The sequence below is a fragment of the Hydra viridissima genome, unplaced genomic scaffold, assembly GCF_058129835.1.
Source record: "Hydra viridissima isolate aposymbiotic clone 2 unplaced genomic scaffold, HvirCarnegie_v1 scaffold_4, whole genome shotgun sequence".
Classification (NCBI taxonomy): domain Eukaryota; kingdom Metazoa; phylum Cnidaria; class Hydrozoa; order Anthoathecata; family Hydridae; genus Hydra; species Hydra viridissima.
The window spans coordinates 7932223-7953624 of record NW_028324303.1 but is presented as its reverse complement, the minus strand read 5'-3'; the positions used below and the strand labels follow the sequence as shown (position 1 = coordinate 7953624).

At 29.3% G+C, this 21402-nt stretch overlaps 2 protein-coding genes and 1 pseudogene across 3 annotated transcripts; all 3 read right to left on the bottom strand.

Annotated features, from left to right (window-relative positions):
- Positions 1-1141: 1141 nt before the first annotated feature.
- On the bottom strand, positions 1142-4168 carry LOC149889668 (E3 SUMO-protein ligase ZBED1-like; annotated as a pseudogene).
- A 2205-nt stretch (positions 4169-6373) lies between these two features.
- LOC149889667 (uncharacterized) lies at positions 6374-7550 on the bottom strand. The gene is made up of 2 exons (XM_090085801.1): positions 6813-7550; positions 6374-6677 (listed from the first exon to the last, which is right to left on the bottom strand). Exons 1-2 carry the CDS (start codon positions 6888-6890, stop codon positions 6396-6398), a joined length of 360 nt encoding a protein of 119 aa, XP_089941927.1. The 5' UTR covers positions 6891-7550; the 3' UTR covers positions 6374-6395.
- A 2084-nt stretch (positions 7551-9634) lies between these two features.
- LOC145182742 (dihydroxyacetone phosphate acyltransferase-like) lies at positions 9635-20972 on the bottom strand. Of its 2 annotated transcripts, none has more exons than XM_090084300.1 (14): positions 20106-20972; positions 19750-19926; positions 18914-19043; positions 18056-18259; positions 17645-17796; positions 15535-15665; positions 15203-15363; positions 14945-15019; positions 14431-14777; positions 14181-14321; positions 10515-10617; positions 10211-10304; positions 9999-10066; positions 9635-9799 (listed from the first exon to the last, which is right to left on the bottom strand). In XM_090084300.1, exons 1-14 carry the CDS (start codon positions 20280-20282, stop codon positions 9747-9749), a joined length of 2013 nt encoding a protein of 670 aa, XP_089940426.1. In that variant the 5' UTR covers positions 20283-20972; the 3' UTR covers positions 9635-9746. The 2 variants fall into 2 exon arrangements, with proteins under 2 accessions (XP_089940426.1, XP_089940427.1); XM_090084301.1 differs by having other exon boundaries at positions 18080-18259; positions 20106-20353.
- Positions 20973-21402: the final 430 nt, after the last annotated feature.

Genomic DNA, 21402 nt, shown 5'->3' with positions numbered 1-21402 from the left:
TATATATATATATATATATATATATATATATATATATATATGTATATATATATATATATATATATATATATATATATATATATATATATATATATATAAAATTGATATATACTATACATTACATCATGTTATCATTGTTAATTTTATATACTGTAATATATCTCTGCAGTTTTTGAATAGAATGATTAAATTGCCATTATTATTACCCTTGTTATATATCATTAGCACTGTTAGTAGTTTACTTTACATTAGTTTATAACTATTTGTATATAAACTTGAATGTAAAATCTTTATTTAGAAATATGATTGATTACATACTTATATTATGTTAATATATACTATATATTACATACTTATACTATAACATTTGTAAATATATATTTAAATATATATATATATATATATATATATATATATATATATATATATATATATATATATATAAATAAATATATATTTACAAATGTTATAGTATAAGTATGTAATATATAGTATATATTAAGGGTCTGCGTATCGAAACATATCGTATTATGATACGATACGATAAGGTATCGGAATGTGCATATCGTAAGTTTTTTTATATTACGATAATATCGTACCCAAAAAGTTTGCACGATAAAGTTTCGATATTTATCGATTCATTACGATATTTATCGGTCAATTACCTAAATATCGTAACTCAAATCGTAACTCAAACGATAACGATACTTATCGATTCATTTCGATATTATTTTTTCCGACTAAAAAAATAATTTTTTTAAAAACCTAAATACTGTCATAAAATTGCTGACAAGTGCACTATTTAATGTAAAAAAAAGAAATAAACAAAACTTTATTTGTAATTTTGATTTTTTAATTTATTCAAGACTTAAGTTGAAGCAAAAAACAGCTAAAAACAAAAAATAATTTTTTACTTGATAAATTGTTGACGTGACATGTTTAACACGTTAAGGTTTGTGCCTGTGACTTAATATAAGAAAAAGATTAAAATTTAATCTCAAAGTCAAGGTTTATTGAAATCACTAAATCACTATATGGCAAATTTTATAAACTTTAAGCAGTAAAATAAACCAATGACGCCACTAAGGCAATGAACCAATTTAAGTTAGTCATCCATTTCAACTGCTGATGTAAAAGTTGAAGTAGGAAGTCCCTGACTTGAAGCAGCTGAATTCTGAGAGTTATTGGTAGAAGCCTCTTCAAACAATTCCTCTTTTTCATCCCGACTGGTTAGAAGCCATCTTTTGATCTGGACCTTAGGGTAGTTTTGCTGAATGTACAACAATTTTTCAACTTGTTCAGGCTGCAATTTTGTTCTTTTATAAGAGACAATTCCACCACCGGCACTAAAAGCTCTTTCTGAAGATGCTGAGGAAGCAGGTACACATAGCCATTTTTTAGCAGCTTGAGCAAGGAGAGGAAATTTGTATTTATTTGCTCTCCAAAATTCCAGCACGTCCACACCAACAACCCCTGGAAGTTTTTGAAATATTTCCCATTCAGTGACAATGTCCGACTTTGGAGGTGGAGCCGGACCAGAATAGGAAGTCATAAGTGCAGGAGCTTCTTCCATTCCAACATTATAGAAAGGATCATCTTCCGAAACATGACCTTGGACTTCAGCATGTAACCGTTCATTAAATAATGTTGTTGCAGCAATCCATTCCTGATAAGCATTGGATTGAGTAATCAGTGCCTCATAGGCTTCATCAAATCCACCCAGTTTTTTCAGAGCTCTTCCCTTGTACAAGGGATTAAGCAAGTTGGCAACGGAGTAAAAAAGGTTTTGACAACCAATGTCCGGAAAACGAACATCCAAGTTTTCCACCAGCTTTTGGTGAAACATTTGTGCTGTTGGTGATCCCGCACCAGCCTTGATGAAATCCAGGCATTTGTGCCTCAGTGTGTAAAAATGTTTGAGATAACGAGGTGAATGCTTACTTCTTTGTCTGCAGAGAAACATTCTGAAATCTCAGCAACTCTCCTCAGAATAGGCAAAATTTCGTCATAAAGATTGAATTCATCTTCTGAAGGAATGACTGGAGCTAGTTTGGTGTCATCTTTTCCAGGATTGTCTCTAATGGAGCTGAGGATACGACGCATTTTTACAATGCTTTCCAACATCATAAAAGTTGAATTCCAGCGTGTTTTCACAGGAGTGATGATTTTCACAAATTTCAACTTATCCTTGCTAACAACATCACTGTCATCAAGCAACAGCTTTAGCTAAAAATTAAAATAGAATTATAAGAAACATAACATAAAAGTTGATTAGTACTATTTACTATAATAAAAAACTGATATTAACTATGTTATGTTTTTACTTTTTAAATGTTAACATTTTATCAGTTGAAAAATTTTGTCACACAAAGTGTACTAAGAAGTTTATATTGCGCTTGTATTGTATTAAACTATAAACTAAATTACTATAAAAGCGAAAAAAGATGTTAAACTAGTTACCTCTTTTTTAATTCTTTGCTCAGACAAAGATGACTTGTGGCATCTTGAACTTAATTCAGTTGCTCTTTGGATTGCTTCGTGAAGATCCAAACTGTCAAAACCTTTTGTTTCTTTGACAGTTGCTTCAACTGCCAAATTCAAAAGATGATCAGCACACAAAAGAGATGCATCTATAAAATTGCACTTGTTAATTGCCGCCTTCATATTAGCGGCTGAATCATGGACACACACAACGGACGAAACTCCATTATTTCCGGCCAACTCTGAGACATTCCTGAAAAGCAAGGTAAAATTAGTTGTTTGCTTTTTGATGTTTTAAAATATAAACAAATACTTTTGTTGTTATTTTAGATATAAATAAAAGTATTAATTTGTGACATTAACTTTAAACTAAATGGCGGATTTTGCTTATCTAAATAATTCAAACGATTAACTTAATTTACAGAAATTTTAACCTAATAAAAATTAAATACTAAAACATACTTATCCAGACGAAGAGCAATGGCTTCAGCCGTATGTCGTCCGGAAAACGGAGAAACTCCAATCACAAACATCCTTAATCGGAAGCCTTCACTCACATAGTGCAATGTACTGGCTTGGTATGCATCATTGTTTCTACTTTGCCAGAGGTCAGTTGAGATTGCAAATCCAGCGGTCTTTGGCAATTCCTCCTTTAGAATGTCATCCACACAGATTTTCACATTTTTGTACAACAACGGCAACCTAAAGTTAAAATAAAAAATTATTGGTATTTCTCGTTACATATCAATTTGGTTACCAACTATGATAACCCAAAAAAAAATTGGTGTGGATTGGTCTTAAAAAAGTAGCTTTTTAAAAAATTTAGTTCTCTTGGAACTCCCATTGAATTGACTCCCCACAATAAAATTTTATTTAAAACAATTAAAATTTTTCGTACTTGAACCGGGAGTATGTTGTTGCAGCCTTCACATTCATTTTTGGGTTGCAGTAGTGAACAAAATCTTTAAAAGCTTCATGCTCAACCAAAGAGAATGGCAAATTTAAACGGGCCAAAAACTTGACAATTTCAATGTCTCCTCTGAGCTGCTCGTTGTCTTGTGGCTTGTATTTGACCCAATGCTTTAGATTTTGGACCTTTTCTGCTGATGGTCCGGAAAGTCTTCCTCGTTTAACTCTACTGCTCAACATTAATGGTGTCTTATCATCTCGGACCTGCTCATAAGCCTCGTCTTCATTGTAGGTCTAAAAAAAATATGAAACCCATTAAAATACCTAATATTGAAACATTCATCAGAATTTATCAAAAGTTATTGATATTTATCGTTAAATCTTGTTAAATCTTGGTATTGTAATAGTTATAATAACTAACACATATGAAAATAAAAGTTAATATTTAAATTAAAAAAGTAAAAACGTTTGTAAACTTTATTGCACCTGTTTTAACTCATCATTTAAAGCAACATGGCGATTTTCCTCCAGGGCTGCAAACTGAACAGGATGCTTCCTTGTCAAATGTGATCTCATGCCAGATGTGTTCCTGTCCGCCAACTTGCAAATTGCAAAACAATACTTGCATTTTGCAGTAACAAGTCGCTCTTCATCTGGTGTAGTACTGACCTCTTCATCAAAGTGATCCCAAATTTCGCTCCTTGACCTTGGCATTCTTCAAAATGTTGTTCAATTACAAATTTAATACTAATTCAAACTAAAATTTTAATATCTTTCCTTATTAAAAAAATTTATTTTAAGAGCCTAATTATGTACATCTAAGTAATTTAAAGAGTATCCCAAAAACCTTTTCCCAGAGAGTTTTTAAAAACGTTTTTATTACAATTAGCTAGTTAATTTCGGTTCAGTAGAACCGTAATTAAAACCGTAACCAAAACCGAAACCGAAGTTTGAGTGAAGCCGAAATCGAAACAATCTGAAACATGAAAGCCAAATCAATATCAAAATAACATGAAATAACTATTTTACTTAACAGTGTCTCATAACTCATTACAAAAACTTATATATTATTCAAATGCATCTATCTATTGATCGATATTGTAGTTTTCTCGCAACACATCGATGAGATGATAACAATATTCTCTTCAAACAAAAACCTATCTTTACAAATTTAGTCCTTCTTTTATACCAGACAATATCCCTCAAAAACGTCATAAAAACCAACAAGATTACGGAATTAATAATTTTGATAGTTGTTACAAACAACTATTAAAATTATTAACATAACGTTCTAACAAATTTCGCAACGGAACAACTTATCTCTATGTATATCTCTATAGAACAATCCAACTGTTTATTTTTTTAAATAAAAACATACCGTTGTGTGACCTAACAAAGTCCTATGCTTTAAGAAAGTCCTAAATTAAAAATTGACAAATTTTGAAGATTTTTGTTATTATTATCAAATATATATATATATTTGATAATAATAACAAAAATCTTCAAAAACTCCATAACTATGACATTTTTTTATCATTCAAATTTGTTTGAATAAATAAATATTTGAAAAAACAAAATAGATTTGTTTTTGTAATGGTTTATGGGACATAAGGCATTTAAACGATCAGTATGTAACATGATTTGATAAAAAATAGAACATGTGAAAATATTTTAATATTTGATGATCGCTTAAAGAATGATTTGAGAATAGTAACTTGATTCAATTGTCACGTGATTTCAATTAATAATTACTTCAATTTTTGTAATTGATAATTGATTTACCCACAAACGATTAAAACATCAATATAATTAGGAAATCATCATGATCCCACACTAAATAAAAACAAGTTTTCTAAACTTAAAGAAAAAACCTCCCTATAAAAAGTTTTGGTTCATTACAGTAGTAGTTTGAACCGTAATTTTGCCCGAAACAGAATAAGTAAAAGGTTGTCGAAGCAGAAATTTTGAATTCGGTTTCGGCCGAAACCGGTAGCGAAAGTTTCCATTCGCTACAATTAGCGGCAACATTTCAGCTAGAAGCGGACTTTAATGAGTTTTAATCGAATAAACCACAATTGTTACGAATATTTAAAGAATATATTTTTCTTTTTTAAAAAAATAAAAATATTTTGGAGCGCTTACCGTAGTGTGACCTAACAAAGTCCTATGCTTTAAGAAAGTCCTAATTTAAGAAATGACAAGTTTCGTATACATAAAATAAACATTTAAAGAAAAAAATTTAGTTATTTTATCTAACTAGATATCTAGTTTAAACAACAGAGTTATTTTCCGCAAATGATTCTTTTATATATACGAAATTTGTCAATTTTTAATTTAGGACTTTCTTAAAGCATAGGACTTTGTTAGGTCACACCACGGTATGTTTTTATTTAAAAAAATAAACAGTTGGATTGTTCTCCTAACTGCCTGAGCCGTTTTTAACAACTTAATCTAAAAAACGGCGTTAAAAAATAGGCGATTATTATTTTTTATCAATATTTTAATCAATAAATTGAGAAAATATATTGCAAAATATTTTAACTTAACATGTCAGAAAATACAAAATATTGTAAAATATCTAATATAAAACAACTTAACATTTAGTTATAACTAATACAAAATTTTGTAAAATATTGAAAAGTTTTGAAAACCAAACGATATTTTATCGGAACGTATCGTACATATCGAAACTCAAAAATATCGTTATACAATTTTTATCGACAAATTATGCGATATTTATCGCTAAAAGCGATAATGATATCGTGCATATCGGAACCCAAACGATATTTTATCGGAATCATATCGTAACATATCGGATATACCAATTCATATCGAAACCCATTATCGTAAAAAATATCGGTTAGTTTGGATATTTCGATAACGATACGCAGATGCTTAGTATATATTAACATAATATAAGTATGTAATCAATCATATTTCTAAATAAAGATTTTACATTCATGTAAATATATATATACTTCCAATAGTTTTATTAACTTAATACACTAACATTGAAAATAGCTTCTCCTACACTGTATAATACTATAAATTGTGTTGGTAAAGATTCCATGACAGTCTCTGAGAACATGAAAAAAAATATTTGTGCCAATAAAATGAAGAAATACCATTATTTGGAAAAGTACTGAAATGCTTTTATTTCGCTTAGTATAATGTTGCAAATCATCTTTAAGCCTAGTTTCTAAAAAATCTAATACAGCTCTTGGGACTCGATACTGCTCTCGAAAAACGTTGTCAGAAACATCTTCGTTAAAAAAGCGACCATTAAACTAAAATGATATTGAAAAACAAAACAAAAATATAATTTCTGCGCCTATTTAGTATGATTTCTGATTTTGTTCGATAAAAAATCATTAAAAAAATATATATATATAGTAATTTTAAGTAATGTTTTAAACACCAACCTCTCGAGGCAATCGGTGGCGAAGCTCATTTTCTGCAACTTCGAAATCTAAGTCTTCATCCGAAAAAATTAAATTCATGTTTCTACTTTAATTTTACACAGATTTTTTAAACACCAAATACTAGAATTTAAAAATATTCATAAAAATAGAATAGACAGCACAGCATACTTAATGACTAATTAAATTCATTAAGTAGGCCTAATAAATAAAAGTTACAATAAAAATTACTATTATATTACTACTATATATTACGGATAAAAAAAGTTCATGAATTTTAGTGACGTTTACGTTTTATGCTTTATAGCAATGGGCGAAAAAAATACAAACAGCGATAAATTCTTCGAGATTACGAACTTTTTTTCGTACGTGAAAAATTGCGTTTTTACGAAAGATTTTTTTTCTCGAAAAAAACTTCGAATTGTTTATAGCATTGGCCCCAGGTTTGTTTTGCCAGACTGAAATGACCCAATGATAAATCAAAGCAAAACAAAACTGAAGTATTGCCAGTTTAAATAAAATGGATACTGGCATTAAAAACTTTAAAAACGTGCTTCACTTTTTCTTACGGAATTTTTGTGAAGTTAGACATCTAGATAATATATGCAATTGGGAAGGATTAACTTGTAAAACCGGTAAAGATAGGCAAAACGACATCTTCACTCGACTTGAAGATTTTTAATGTATTTTAACTAAAATGTGGCATTTAAAAAAAAAAAAAAATTTGAATATTGTAAAAAATATCGTTATTATACCGATAAATATCGGTATTCTCGTTATTTTTATGTATTCCGATAAACCGATAAAAAAAGCCGATATTATCGTTTCAACCGATAAAATATCGTTTAGTTATCGGTTCAAACGTAACTAAACCGATATTATCGTTTCATTGACAAACTCATCGTTTGATATCGTTATCGTTTCATATCGTTATCGATTCAAAATAATAACGATACGCAGACCCTTACTGCCAACCACTGATCTCTATAATAGCTGGATGGCGCAACTCCGAGCAGAACTTCTTATTTTTTGACGCCAAAATCGCCATATTGGAAAGCCCCAAAAATTTTAATCCCGTAAGCTTTAAGTTCTGTTTTTTGGCTTATCGCTTTATCACTTTATCGCACATATCAGATTTCAGCGTTCTGGGGCTTTCCAATATGGCGATTTCGGCGTCAGTTTTGATATTAGAGATGCGCTATCCAGTTATTATAGAGATCAGTGCTGCCAACCCATTGAAAAAGATAGAGTAAATGTGTTTTCGTTACATCCGCATAATAAATAATTTTTTAAAATCTCATAAATCTTAGCAAGTGGGAGAAAAACAATCAAAAATAACCGCCGTGAAAATTGGCAAATTTAGGAGTTTTTTTTCTTAAAATTTTAATGGTTTAAAGGTCTAATTTCATAATTTGTAAAGATTTGCCCTCAATTTCTAATAAATCAACAACAAATTGATAGTTCATGCCGAACTAGTTTTTCAGGTAACTTGACACTCTTATAAATAATAAAATTTTTAATTATCAAATGATTAAGAGAAACATTATCCTCGACAAAAAGCTGTTAAAAGTTGAAACAGAAAGTGATGAGTCAGATATTGATGATTCAGATGTTTGAAAAAAGCCATAAAAAAAAAAAAAATTTTTAATAATTTTGCTTATGTTTTCTGTAAATAAATACCATTTTCATTTTTATTAATAAAATTATTGTGTTTTTAAAATTGACCACTATGAAACGCTAAATCGTTTTGTAACTGTTTGTGATATTAGGCTTTTCTAATAAATTAATTCAGCTAAAATGAAAGTTATATTCGCTGGAAACGTCTTGATAATATTATAGCAAATGCATATTGATAAAAATTTATTATTTGGAGTTGTCAACTTAAAACAATTGGGGCAGGAAAAAAAATCCATAACTTAGATATTCTTATGACGCAAAGACTCAGGATCAAATTTGCTTGATGACACTGATTATAAGTTACAAAATCTGAAATGTTCGTCATGCCCCCCCTGAGAAAGTATTTTAATATCCGCTAAATACTAAATTTAATCAGAGTAAAAAGTCTTTACAAATTAAATATTCTTTGCTGATTAAATATTAAAACAAACAAAATTATTTTTGATATCAAATATTTTATATCTTAAAGAAACATTTTAAAATGTGTTTTCAAAAATTAGTTTAAGTTCTTGAAATTTTAATACAATTTAACAACAAAGATAATAATACATGATAACACAAGATAATGATTGTAAAAGCACTTCTAGTATTTTTTAAATCCTCTCTTAATTTTAAGTTGATGATCCTTTTCAGTTCCTCTTTGTATCTCCAATAAGTATCCCTTTGTATCCCTTGATAACTAACTTTGCCCTAATTTTTTTTTGCACATGTAAAATCATGTTGTTGGAGAGATTTCTTCAAATCTTTTAACACCCACCCGTTTCGTTGGTTTAGATCAGCATTATAGGTCGGTTGACTGATCATTGTGACATATCGTCAATTGTTTTTACGATTTTTTATGATTTTGAAAGAAATTAAAGAGTGCGCGCTACAATGGTTCATTCATTACCAGCTGATCGATTTGAAGTAGAACTAAAACATTCGTATTAATGTTGTAAAAATGTTTTAAGGTGTAATGGAGACTACATTACACGGAAGTAACTCGCTTTCTTGTGTTATTATGTAATAAAAGATATTGGTAAATTTCTCAGACTTTGCCAGATACAAAAAACATGCCCAATTAAAAAAGGAGATATGAAAGCGAGTAAATGGCAGTTAACCACTAAAAAATGACAGCTTTTTTTTTTAAAAGAAAAAAAAAGTTAAAGTTTTAGTTTTAAGTCTCCCAACAGTGGCAATAACAAACTTTATTCGTGATATTACAAATAACTTATTCTACAAATTGTAATAAAGATAAATATGCTACAACACGTGATAGCATCATAGTTTTGCTCCCTGCAATGACTTCTTTAAACAAGGCGATACGTAGTTAGCTGAAAAAAGGTGACAGTTTGCTCATAAAACGCAAGAATAAATAAACTAAATGCTCAATGGAATAAAGTCATTTTCTTAAAACAATTTTCTCTTTCATAACTTCATGGGCGCCATACTAACATTTTTACACTTTAGCCACTATAAACTGTTGTTAGATTAAATCAATGAAGTAAAAAAAAGAAACAAACAAGTTCTTACCCAACTTTCGACTTGTTTCCATCATACAGCTTTTGTTGACGCCACTCACCAAAATTTCAAACTTAGCACTAAAAACAATTATTTACTGACCATAAAATTGATATGCAAAAAATGAACAAATCAAATAGTAAAGTTGAACAACTTTAACTTAAAAAAAAAAAAACTGTTAATAAACGAAATTTTCTAAAATACAAAGACTTAAAACTACTCGCTTCTTTACTGTTGACAAATGGCCACTTTTTGAAAGGTAAATAATTACGTTTGAAAGTGTATGCAAAGAAAGAGATTCAAAAGTTGCGAGGCCACCTATGAAGAAAAAGAGATGACATTCAACTATATACAAACAATTTTAGACCATCATCAGCGCATCTGCATTTCGAAAATTGAATGTTTTTTTATCTTGCAAATAGAAATTGTTTATTTTTTACACATGATGCTGATAGGTAGCCTAAAATCTTTAATTTTGCAAATTACCTTAAAGATAAAGTAATTTCCTCACAATATTTCAAAACTTACAACGTTTAATAATATCAATGGAATGCAATTGAAGGGAAACTGCCAGAAGTTTAAAGGATATCGGAAAATTAACTTTCTGAACCAACAAAGTTTCCATAGCAATCTGAAGCAAATACTTAAGATACAGGACGTTCTCTAGATTGATAACTTTGATAATTTTATCAAAAAGAATAATAAAAAAAAAAAATAAAGGGAAAAAAAGGTTAAAAGTCAAGAAGTGTTTTCTTTTTGCAATAACTATGTAAATTAACATTTAAAAAGTCAAATCTAACCCTCAACCTGAAAATATAAAAAAATAGTTTACAAAAATACCAGGGCTGTGGAGTCAGTAAGCCGTTGTTCTGACTCCGACTCCTTGAATTTATCATGGACAGACTCCAACTCCCGACTCAGACTTCTTCATAAGTTAACCAATGTCAAGGTAACTACTTCATTTTTTTCAAAAACAAATCGGACATTGATTGCAAAATAGTTCACTCTGTTAAGACACACAAAGCGTCCCATGAGAGTTCTTCTCTTTGTTTAACAGCTTCTTCAATCTCAAATTTTCTAAAACTCTCTCTCTCTCTCTCTCTCTCTCTCTCTCTCTCTCTCTCTCTCTCTCTCTCTCTCTCTCTCTCTCTCTCTCTCTCTCTCTCTCTCTCTCTCTCTCTCTCTCTCTCTCTCTCTCTCTCTCTCTCTCTCTCTCTCTCTCTCTCTCTCTCTCTCTCTCTCTCTCTCTCTCTCTCTCTCTCTCTCTCTCTCTCTCTCTCTCTCTCTCTCTCTCTCTCTCTCTCTCTCTCTCTCTCTCTCTCTCTCTCTCTCTCCAGAGAAACAAAGTTATTTGAATACTTACAGTCTTTCTGTTTTGTAAAGCAGCTATGTTCTGCTTGGTGGTAGCACGCCTAGCTTTCTAGTAAGAATATGTAGCACAGTGTCAGACAGTTTAAGTTGGGAGTTGGGCATCATGAAGTTCTCTAGTTTAAGGGATGGTTGAGGAGAGCGCAGCGGGGGTGATTTATGATTCTCAGTAATGAGCAGCAAAATACCCTATTGCTTATCATTGTTTTAAAGTCTTAAACTAACATGTCAAACTCCTTGCCTTCCAGTTGTTGCAAACTACAATTCGAATTATGTCTGGATATCCTACAGCTATCAGAGCATCCTGGGACTTGTAATTTTGTAACAACTGGAGGGCTAGAGTTTGACACTTGTGCTTTAGACTGACAGAACATAAAATATTTTAATAATTAACATCTATAAAATTCATATAAAAATTATGAAACTTTGAAACATTTTTTAAAGCTGGAGTCGGAGTCGGTACAATTTATCTGACTCCGACTCCAGCCAAAATGAGCTCCAACTCCGATTCCACCAGCCCTGAAAAATACAATCCAAAAAGCTTTCAAGAATATAAAAAATGTAACTTAACCATATTAGGGTGACGTTTATGTTTTTTGGAATGGAAATTTTGGAATGTAACTGGAAACAGTCACAGCAACTTCTATAAAAAATGTCTGCCCAAGTTTACTCTTCTCCATAATATTGAATTTCCTTAGGTAAATGGATTTTATTAATCATAAATACCTCTTAATGCCCCACTTGAAAGTTGTAAAACTACAGAATGTTTCGTTCTTAATCTTATCAAACCGTTTCCATCAAAGTGATAATTATGGATATATTTAAGAAAGAATGAAAATGTCGAATTTTTTTTCCACTGGAACAGCCTGAATAGCCTGCTTTGCAATTAAACGCGACTTATTAACTATCACTGTCATTTTATTTTTTAAGACCGGGATGTTATACAGGACCGTGGAAGTTTATTCCATTGTCTTGCGAATTTATCACTTGAGAACATAAAGAAAAAAATATTTATCAAGCCGAATACAAAAGAAAAAACTGACAATACTGAAAAAATATGATTTTTCCGTTATTTTTTATGGAGATTATCAACAAAAACAATGAAAATGTTTTCATACAACTGTAATGATTACTATTAGACCTGAAACGAGAAGGAGAATCGGAAGTACATATGCACAAGTTATATGCATTTTAAATATGCATATTTGACGTTAGCCGCACAGAAATCAGCAAAACAACATCATAAATTGTAAATTCCAATCTTCATAAATCCCAAAAAATGAAAAAAGTAACGTTAAAAGAAAAAAAAAGGTTCATAAATACATAAAGAGATGGTAATAAAAAAAGATGATGAAGTATTGAAGGTTTTTTTTTTATTAAAAACTGGCTGGAATATTCGGTACAATGCGCCGGGTATTCTAGCTAGTCAAAAGATATTGGAAAGGGTCGTAGGACCTGTGGAACTCATTGATTCTCTGAGGAGAATAATCTCTTTTCATAACCCTTTAGGGCCCTTGTTACCATATGGCAACAAAAGAAAAAAGAAAGTGTAACTCAAAACCTGGTCTTTAACATTTCCTCATGTAGGACAAATGTTGCCAAATGACAACAATTAATTATATGTATAAAAAAAAAATTGAACTTTTTTCTCTTAGACCCTGAAAATAAACTTTTAAAAAAGTATTTTTTAATTCGCCCATAAAAGGTTAAGAACAATGTCTCTCGAGTTTGTCTGGTCACCGGAATTGACAATGGCAATCTCATTTATTGTTGGTGCATTAAAGTGGCTAGGATACTGGACAAAAGACACATTGTCAGTTCTGATTATGAGCTTGTGATTGTAAATGGTTGTCTTAAACTAACCCACAAATGGGTTGTGAGAAACTCAACAGTTTTAGCGGGAAAAAAACTTTCAACTTGTTTAAAAATAGAACTTTATATATATCAGGCAACCAAAAAAGTTCGTGCGGTTTTGCAGATCCATAAATAAATACACATAAAAACACACTAATAAAACTTATGAAACACACTGATTGATTCTCCTTAAAACAAGCTTAAATTTATATGCAAAATCATCCCTCCACCACAACCAGTTTTCTTAATACATATCTTAGAAATAGGCAATTAGGATAAACCGCACGAACTTTTTTGGTTGCCTGATAGTAAAATGGAACATTTTCCCTTTGTTTCTACAGGACAGTCCACTAACTTAAAGATGTCCATGGTCAGGAAAGGGATGTCACCATTTCAAGGAGTTAAGTTATCCCTGGGTGCAAAATTTCAGCACAATTGACCAATCCCCACAGAATTGCTACACTCCACCATCACCTTTTCGCTGGATGTAAGGAGTGGTCGGAAGGGACTGGATCTTGGTTTCAGCCATAAGCACCCTGAACATGCAATATGGGGTGGTCCAAACCTAGCCTAAAACCTTCCCTGGTCAAAATTAGACTTGTGTGCAAAATTTGGTAAGGATCGGATCCCATACATACATACAAACTTTGGGCTTTTTATATTAGATAATATTAATGATAATACATCACATTATCACCATCACTATTCTATGAAGGTATAAATTTGAGTGTGTAAGTAATATCATGTATGAAATTGTGAAAAAAGGGCGTTTTTTTAATGCATTCTTATGCAAAATCTTCAATTTGAAGTTTTAAGATTTGTAGTGAGCCTGACTGTGGGTAAAGAGTTGTTGTTTAACTGGTACTCACAACATTAAGTGTACGTGGACTCTCAAAAATTTCATTTTAAATCCTTTTCCATGACTGTTAAACAATCTAAACATAGAAATACGAAAACAATTTATTACTATACCAAATATGCATCATAAAACGGTTGCAACAAATATTGTAGAAATTCAATCTCAGTCACTTTGTCTTTTGCAAATAAAATTTGATCGTTTGCAACTAAAACCAAGTTTGATTTTTGAAGTAGACTAACAGTAGAAAGAAACGCCTAAGCAAAAAAAACTTTTGAAGATAAAAAAAGCACAAAATATTTTTTTTGCGCAAACCAAAGCATAAGAAAAATACACCACAAAAAAAAAAAAATAAGTAAAAATAACCTTTTCATTACTATGGTTAGCATCAATGATAACTTCAAACTGTAATAAGTCACATAAAAACGAAAATACTTCCTTACATATTACTATGTGAGGACTTCTTGACACACTAGCAAGTAATACAGAAGAAAAAAAACAAGAATAAATAAGTCGATTTCGTTGAGACGACAAATAAACATATCCCAAAGCGTGACATTCTAAATCTTTTAAAACTCTTGACAGGTCATTCTGCATTGAAGTTACGGAAGAAAGCTGGAAACAATCATAGACTACTGTGTTGAGACCAACATTCAGCACCATATTAGAATATTCTAACGCTTTTACTATCAAAGTTTTATCAGAAAGCAAGCCTAAAAAATAAAAAAATAAAAAATAAAACATTCTGCATATTATAAAACGAAAAAAAGTATACGAAGTATTTTTCAAAAAAATGTATGTGATTATTCAACAGTAACGAAAGTATATTATAGATATGAAAATTTTTTGACTTAAATAAAAATTAAAAACATAAAACAACCTTCAAAATTATGTAACTGACATCCTAATTGAGATAAAAGCAGTCCTAGACGACTAGTAATGTGAGCCAAACTTTCTAAAAACATTTTATGAAAAACATAACTAAAAATTTACATTTAAGTTTATTACCAAAAAAATTAAAGTAGTAAGTTTTTAAAAAAAAATTGCATTGTTGACCAGATTGTTTTGAGTTGAAAATAAAGCACTCTTCACTGGAGTGTTTTATAACAGTTTTTACTTATATTTCCTAATTTGTTACCTATATCACACTTTCGATGCTGTAACAAATAAGCAGCAACTACAGCTCGAGGGTAAATAACCATATTTTTCTGTTGTGCAAGAACTATCTTAATTGCAAAACTTTTTGCCGTCTTCATTTCACTTTCTTCTCGTCCAAAAAATTTTAAATGTCGCTCACACCTCAATGAATACATATATAAATTTCCATAAATACACATGCATACATCTCTGTAAAAACACCCATATTTATCGTATTATGTGTGAGTGTATTATTTGTATATTTACTACATATGTACATATAAATCCTGTAGTTTCCATAGAAAGCCATGAAAACAATATATATCTATATACCTGGGTATTTTAACATAATCTATGTTATCAATTTTCCCAATACAATATTCTCTTAAAGACAATACTCTCCCAAAGTGAATACAAACTGAGCCATAGTCTGAGTATAGAACAGATCTTGCTCTCAGCATTCCCTGAAAATTTTGTAACATTTTAAGAAATGAAAAATCTTATTAACTAAAAAAAAGATTTTACATCAACACTTTACATTTTACACGAAACACTTTAGGATAAAGTGCGGTAAAATGATTCTGTGGTACAGTAAAAATATCATAGTAAAACAGCTAATGGCAACAAAATTTGATTCACAAGTAAATAAAAGATCAAAGAGGTGAATCGAGGTGAATCCTAACTTAGAGGAGGAAATAAGTCAAAAACAAAAAGCAACAGGTTAATTTACAAAAAAGAGCAGTTATAATTAACAAAAATAAACTTAAGATGTAGGTCACTATCTGAGGATATATTTTATACTGGAACTGGGATATGTGATAACAAGCAGCAACTACCTTAATTGTTATTAAAGTCTTATAATTAAGTTTTGTGTCAATAACTTAAGTTAATATTATTAACTTAAACTATTGATACAAAACCTAATTATATAAGACTTTAAAATTGTATTAACTGAGTATTACTGAAAAATCAAGTAAATGTCCAAGCAAACAAAAAAAGGTTATTAGTTATGGTCTAATAGAACAAATTACATTCTACTTTTTTTTCTGATGAAATTATTAGGTCGATTCTATCTGTAATCTCCTTACAGAAAGAATTGCACTTGTGAGTCAGAAGTATAACTATTTTTTCTTGCCAAGTGCTTTTCAACTGATGTTGCATTTTTATTGCTATATAAAATCCATTATGCATTAAACATTTAAACAATGTCTAAATGATTTCTTTGAGATTTTGCTTATTCATTTAGTTGTTCTTATTTGCTGATGCTAAGGTAAATCAGGCAAAATGATAACCATTTACCTCTATCATTACCTTGCCCTCTAAGGACTGAAACAAGTTGTAAGAATATTTTTTTCCTGCACTTTACTTTGGATACCAAATATCTTAATTTTAGAGTGCTGTTGAGACTGCACTATCTATGCAAGTGTTCCACAATTCTGCAATTACATTAAGGAATTGAAATTTGCTAAAATCTTCAAGTACAGACATTCTTTGGCAGGCTGTATCATGACAGTTTATCAACTTTGGGTGCAATCTCCTCAATATCTCCATATCAATTAATGATATCTCAATATCAATTTAAAGTATAGGTTTTCATTTACCTTTCCAAGCAATTGTTAATTTTTAGGTTAAGGCTTTACCTACAAAAAATTTCATACTACACCCCTAAGGTTTAGAGAATGAACCTAATGATATGTAAAGACTGATGTGTAAAGAAGATTTAAGCTGCTCAGCTAAAAAAATTAGGTAATGACTTATCAATTTTGTAGAAAAAAAATTTAAATTTGGACTTATATGTTCTGGAAAAGCAATAAGCTGGTTGCCTCATTACTTGCAGGTTTTTCCTTGCCAATAATAACATAATTGACCATGCTGTTGTACTTGCACAGCATAAAAAAAACGTCTTTATTTTGATGCTTGAAACAAAGTTTGTTTATTTATCTTTAATCATTAAGTTAAGAGTCAATTCATAAAAAGAAATGAACAGAGCCAATATTAATACCAGATACACTAAGAAATAACTTCATACAAAAGCATAATTTCTTGACAATATTGTTTAACAACTCTTCTTAATAATTCTTCTTGTAAAGTTCATAAAAGAAAATTCTCAAACATAAACACACTAACAGCATACAAAGCAAAACAAAAATTAAACTCTTTTGTTAATACCAAACAAAACCAATTCTTGTTAACCACACATTAACTAAGTATGAAATCTGCAGTAAAAATTTTTTTTTTTTTAATCTGGTTTTCAAAGTCAAAATTTGTGACTAATGTACTATCACCTGAAAATTTTTTTAGTGGCAAAAAACTTAAGGGTTATTAAGATGATTGGCTCTGCATTAACTGTCCAAATACTTTTTACTAACTGGAAGAAGATTTGTATAAACATAGAGAAAAAAAAATTACAACACTTTCCTATTTTAATAAAGCATTTTCTCACCATTAAAGATTCTTTTGGCTTGGGAATACCAAGTAATTCAAACATATATAGACTCTCTTCAGTAATTTTCTCAAAACTCATACTAATTGGAATGAATGATACATCTGGAACAAAACCATGCACAAAACTTTCCAACACCATTGATAATAAACCTATAAAAGAATACAACTTAGAATCACAAAAACCTTTTTTTTTTTATATTCTATCATCAGCATCTTAAAATTCAAGCAGCTGAGGAATTATAACTTATTTATAGAATATTTTTTAGATAAATTTTTAGCTGCTGAATCAAACATTAATAATGCAAACAACCATTTTTACAATATAATACAATAAACCATTTTTATGATAGGTGCAAATTTTTAAGCAAACAAAAAAACATAGTTGATAAGAAAATATTTTTTAAATTACCAACTTTAGGCTGTAAAGCTTTACCACAACGACTCCTTGTCCCTTCTGGAAAGAATTCAATTGGCCGTTCAGCTATTGAGAGTACTAGCTGCACATACTCAGTAAAAATACTTTTGTAGAAAAAATCTGTAGCAAATGAACGCCGCATATAAAATGCTCCACTTCCACGAAGCAAGCGATTAACAACAGCCATATTCAAAAAATCTTTCAGAAATAAAAATCATAAAAGATTATATATATATATATATATATATATATATATATATATATATATATATATATATATATATATATAAAATATATATAAAAAATTTCAAAACAAATGCAGACTATTTCTTTACTACTTTATTACATACAACATATAACAACTCCTTGTGTAAAACCCTCTTTGCAAGTATTTTTTGTTTCAATTACAATAGTGTTAACTCTGTGCAATACTTTTTGACTTGCTAGAATTTAAAAATCCACTCATCACTTGCCAAATAAACAGATTCCCAAACTCCGAAGTCTTAATTTCTTAATGTCTTCACAAACATTTTACTCTTATCTTTTAATTCCAAAAGCTAATTGTTATTACTTAACATTAAAGACTTTTTTAACAATGAATGGTGCTAGCTATTTTTGAACACTAAACAAGAATAATCACATTCTTCAACAATAAATGTGATTTGCATTTTAAAAGATTTTGCTTTTTAAAAGATGTTTAATTGAGAAAGTTTCATTTAAAAGATACTTCTTTTAAGAAATGATTCGTTTAATCTCTTTGATTTCAACTCCTCAAGGTTTTTTCACTAAAGCAATAAACAAACTTAATAATTAGTTATAAAAACAAAACAAAATAATTTTAAGGATAAATACCTTGTCCTGCAGCAATTGCAGGTATAGGGAGATTCAATGCAAAGCAAACATAAGAAATGAGTATAAAATCAAAATAACTGTTGTGGGTAGGTGCTAAAATAACTGGAGCTAAAATGCTGCATTCTTGAAACTAAATCACACAAGTTTATCTTTAAAAAAAAAAGAACTAAAAATAATTCCAATTACTAAAGAACAATAATACAAGACTCTAACTTAGCATGTAATTGTGAATATTTTACTTAATCACAGAGGAAAGATTACATAGTTGTGAAAAAGTAATGAATATAGTAGTTAAACATTTAAACATCTTATTTATATTTTGTATTTATCAAATGAAGTTTTGTGTTTCTTTATATCTCATTTGAAAATGTCAAATTTGTTAAAAATTGACTTATGTCAAATAAATGTTTCATTAAAGATTAAATTTGTGAAAATTATTTTTGATAAAGTTAAAAAACATCAAATAACATTAACAACAATATTTTACTAATATAAGAAGAAATAAAGTTTTTGATACTCTGGATAAGGACCAATTTTAAAAGAACTCAAACTGTATGTAGTTGTAAAAAATTGTGTAGTGGTCTTGAATTGTTTCAGCATTATTTAATAGAAAAAGTTGAATGCTATGATTTTAAAGGTTTTATTATATAAACAAGATTGTTTTTTTAATTGATTTAAACAAAAAAATTTCTAATTTATGAAAAGTAAAGAGTAAAAGTAAAGAATCACAAATTTATTTCATCAAAATTAGTTCAGGTTTTTCTGGTTTTAGTTCTAATAAGCATAATGATAAATAATTCTTATTATCATCTTATATGTTAAAACTTTTCACTTACTGCATCTATCCCTTCTTTGTTAACAAGAACCTCTTTAAAAAGCCTTCTCACTGTCTTCATAATCATATACGCCATGAAACGAATTGTGCGCAAACTAAATGCATGGGATATCTCATCAATTATACTTGCTGCATTTTTATAAGCTGTGTTGTTGTCTACACCTGTTTCTTCTTTGTGCTAAGATATATTAATAAGTTTGAACAACTAGAAACTTTTGCTGAATTTTTTCAACAGTAAAACTATTGCAACTATAGACAGTAAAACTATTGAAAATGAATGCATCTCAAAATAGCTAGTTGCAATAATTATGACTTAAAAAAGCAGTCAGTAGAGGTTGAAGAATTAACACTGGATACCTTTTCTATCACATCTTGAATACGATGAGTTGCAAGAATTTTTTTTTTCACCAGGTTGCGATCATATTTTTCGGCAAACATGTAAGATGGACTCTCATAGTTATGGAACAAAGACCAGAAAATATCACTTTGTTTTAAATCTGTAACATCTACCCAATCATTTTTTTGTGTGGGCATGTTTATGACTATAATTAAAAAGTGTTTAGAAGATTTTTAAACAACTATTAATGTAGGCTCTTAGCTGTCAGATTAGGTTATGTAAGCTTATATCCAGTTGATTTAAATTTTCTTCAAAACTTGTTTAACATTTTACATTTGCAACGCTAACAAATATTTCCAAGAATACTTATTTTAATAAAAAAATATTTAGCTATCAGCAATCAATAACATCTATTTTTTGTGAGCATATTTCTCTTTTTACAATGTTAGTAATTAAGATATTGTGATGATCATCATTGTGATGATCATCATTATGATAATCATGATCATGATCATCATCACCACCATAATCATCATCATTATCAACAACATCTTCGTCTTCAGATATAATCAGTTTGTCATCTACAATAGTCAAACTCATTTCAATCACTTTATCATCATTTTCTGTAAACTCAATATTCAACTCAGCCTTTGCTTCAGCAGATAATTCAGCAAGACATTCATTACCTTTAACTATAACCGGTAAAAACTTCTGAACTCTTTCTATTAACAATGAAGTTTGCATTCGAAATGTTTTAAAATTTCTCAGGGTTTTCTCAGGTTGAAAAACAAACTTTTTGTGCAAACTGTCTTCAGTAATATTCAAGAGATCTTGCGATGTTCTTTTCTCTGCGTCTTTATTCATGATTTAAGCTTTCTTTTTTAAATATATAATAAAAAAGACGAGCAAAGAAATATCATTAACATTAAAAAAAAAAAACAGCTTTGCTTTCTAATTTTATTTCTAGAAATGTTAATAAATGTTTTTAAAATAATCTAAAAAGATTTTGTATAAATAAGATTATAAATGTTATACAGAAATATATATGGGTTTCCAAACTATAAAAAATCTTAAAAACTTTGTTAGTAAAGAAAGAATGCATTAAATCTTTTTTTGTTTTGTTTAAAAATCAAAAGAAAATTGTTTATTCAAAATAAATGCCAGTAGAAAATATCTAAATTTCACAATTTTTTTTCATACTTTACTCCTTTAGTATATAAATAAACTTGTGTATAAATGAAGATATTCTTCTCTATCAGTTTGTTTTTCTGATTATTTTCTACTTTTTAAACAGAAATAAAAACATGATCAAATCTA

Bases quoted from the DNA above. Each gene is read 5' to 3' on its own strand.
- LOC149889667 (XM_090085801.1), bottom strand. From the start codon at position 6,890: ATGAATTTAATTTTTTCGGATGAAGACTTAGATTTCGAAGTTGCAGAA. The intron at 6,678-6,812 runs GTTGGTGTTTAA...ATATCATTTTAG, and splicing joins GCCACCGATTGCCTCGAGAG to TTTAATGGTCGCTTTTTTAA.
- LOC145182742 (XM_090084300.1), bottom strand. From the start codon at position 20,282: ATGCCCACACAAAAAAATGATTGGGTAGATGTTACAGATTTAAAACAA. The intron at 10,067-10,210 runs GCGAGTAGTTTT...AATTGTTTTTAG, and splicing joins CATTTGTCAACAGTAAAGAA to TGCTAAGTTTGAAATTTTGG. The intron at 9,800-9,998 runs GTAAGAACTTGT...ACCTTTTTTCAG, and splicing joins GGAAACAAGTCGAAAGTTGG to CTAACTACGTATCGCCTTGT.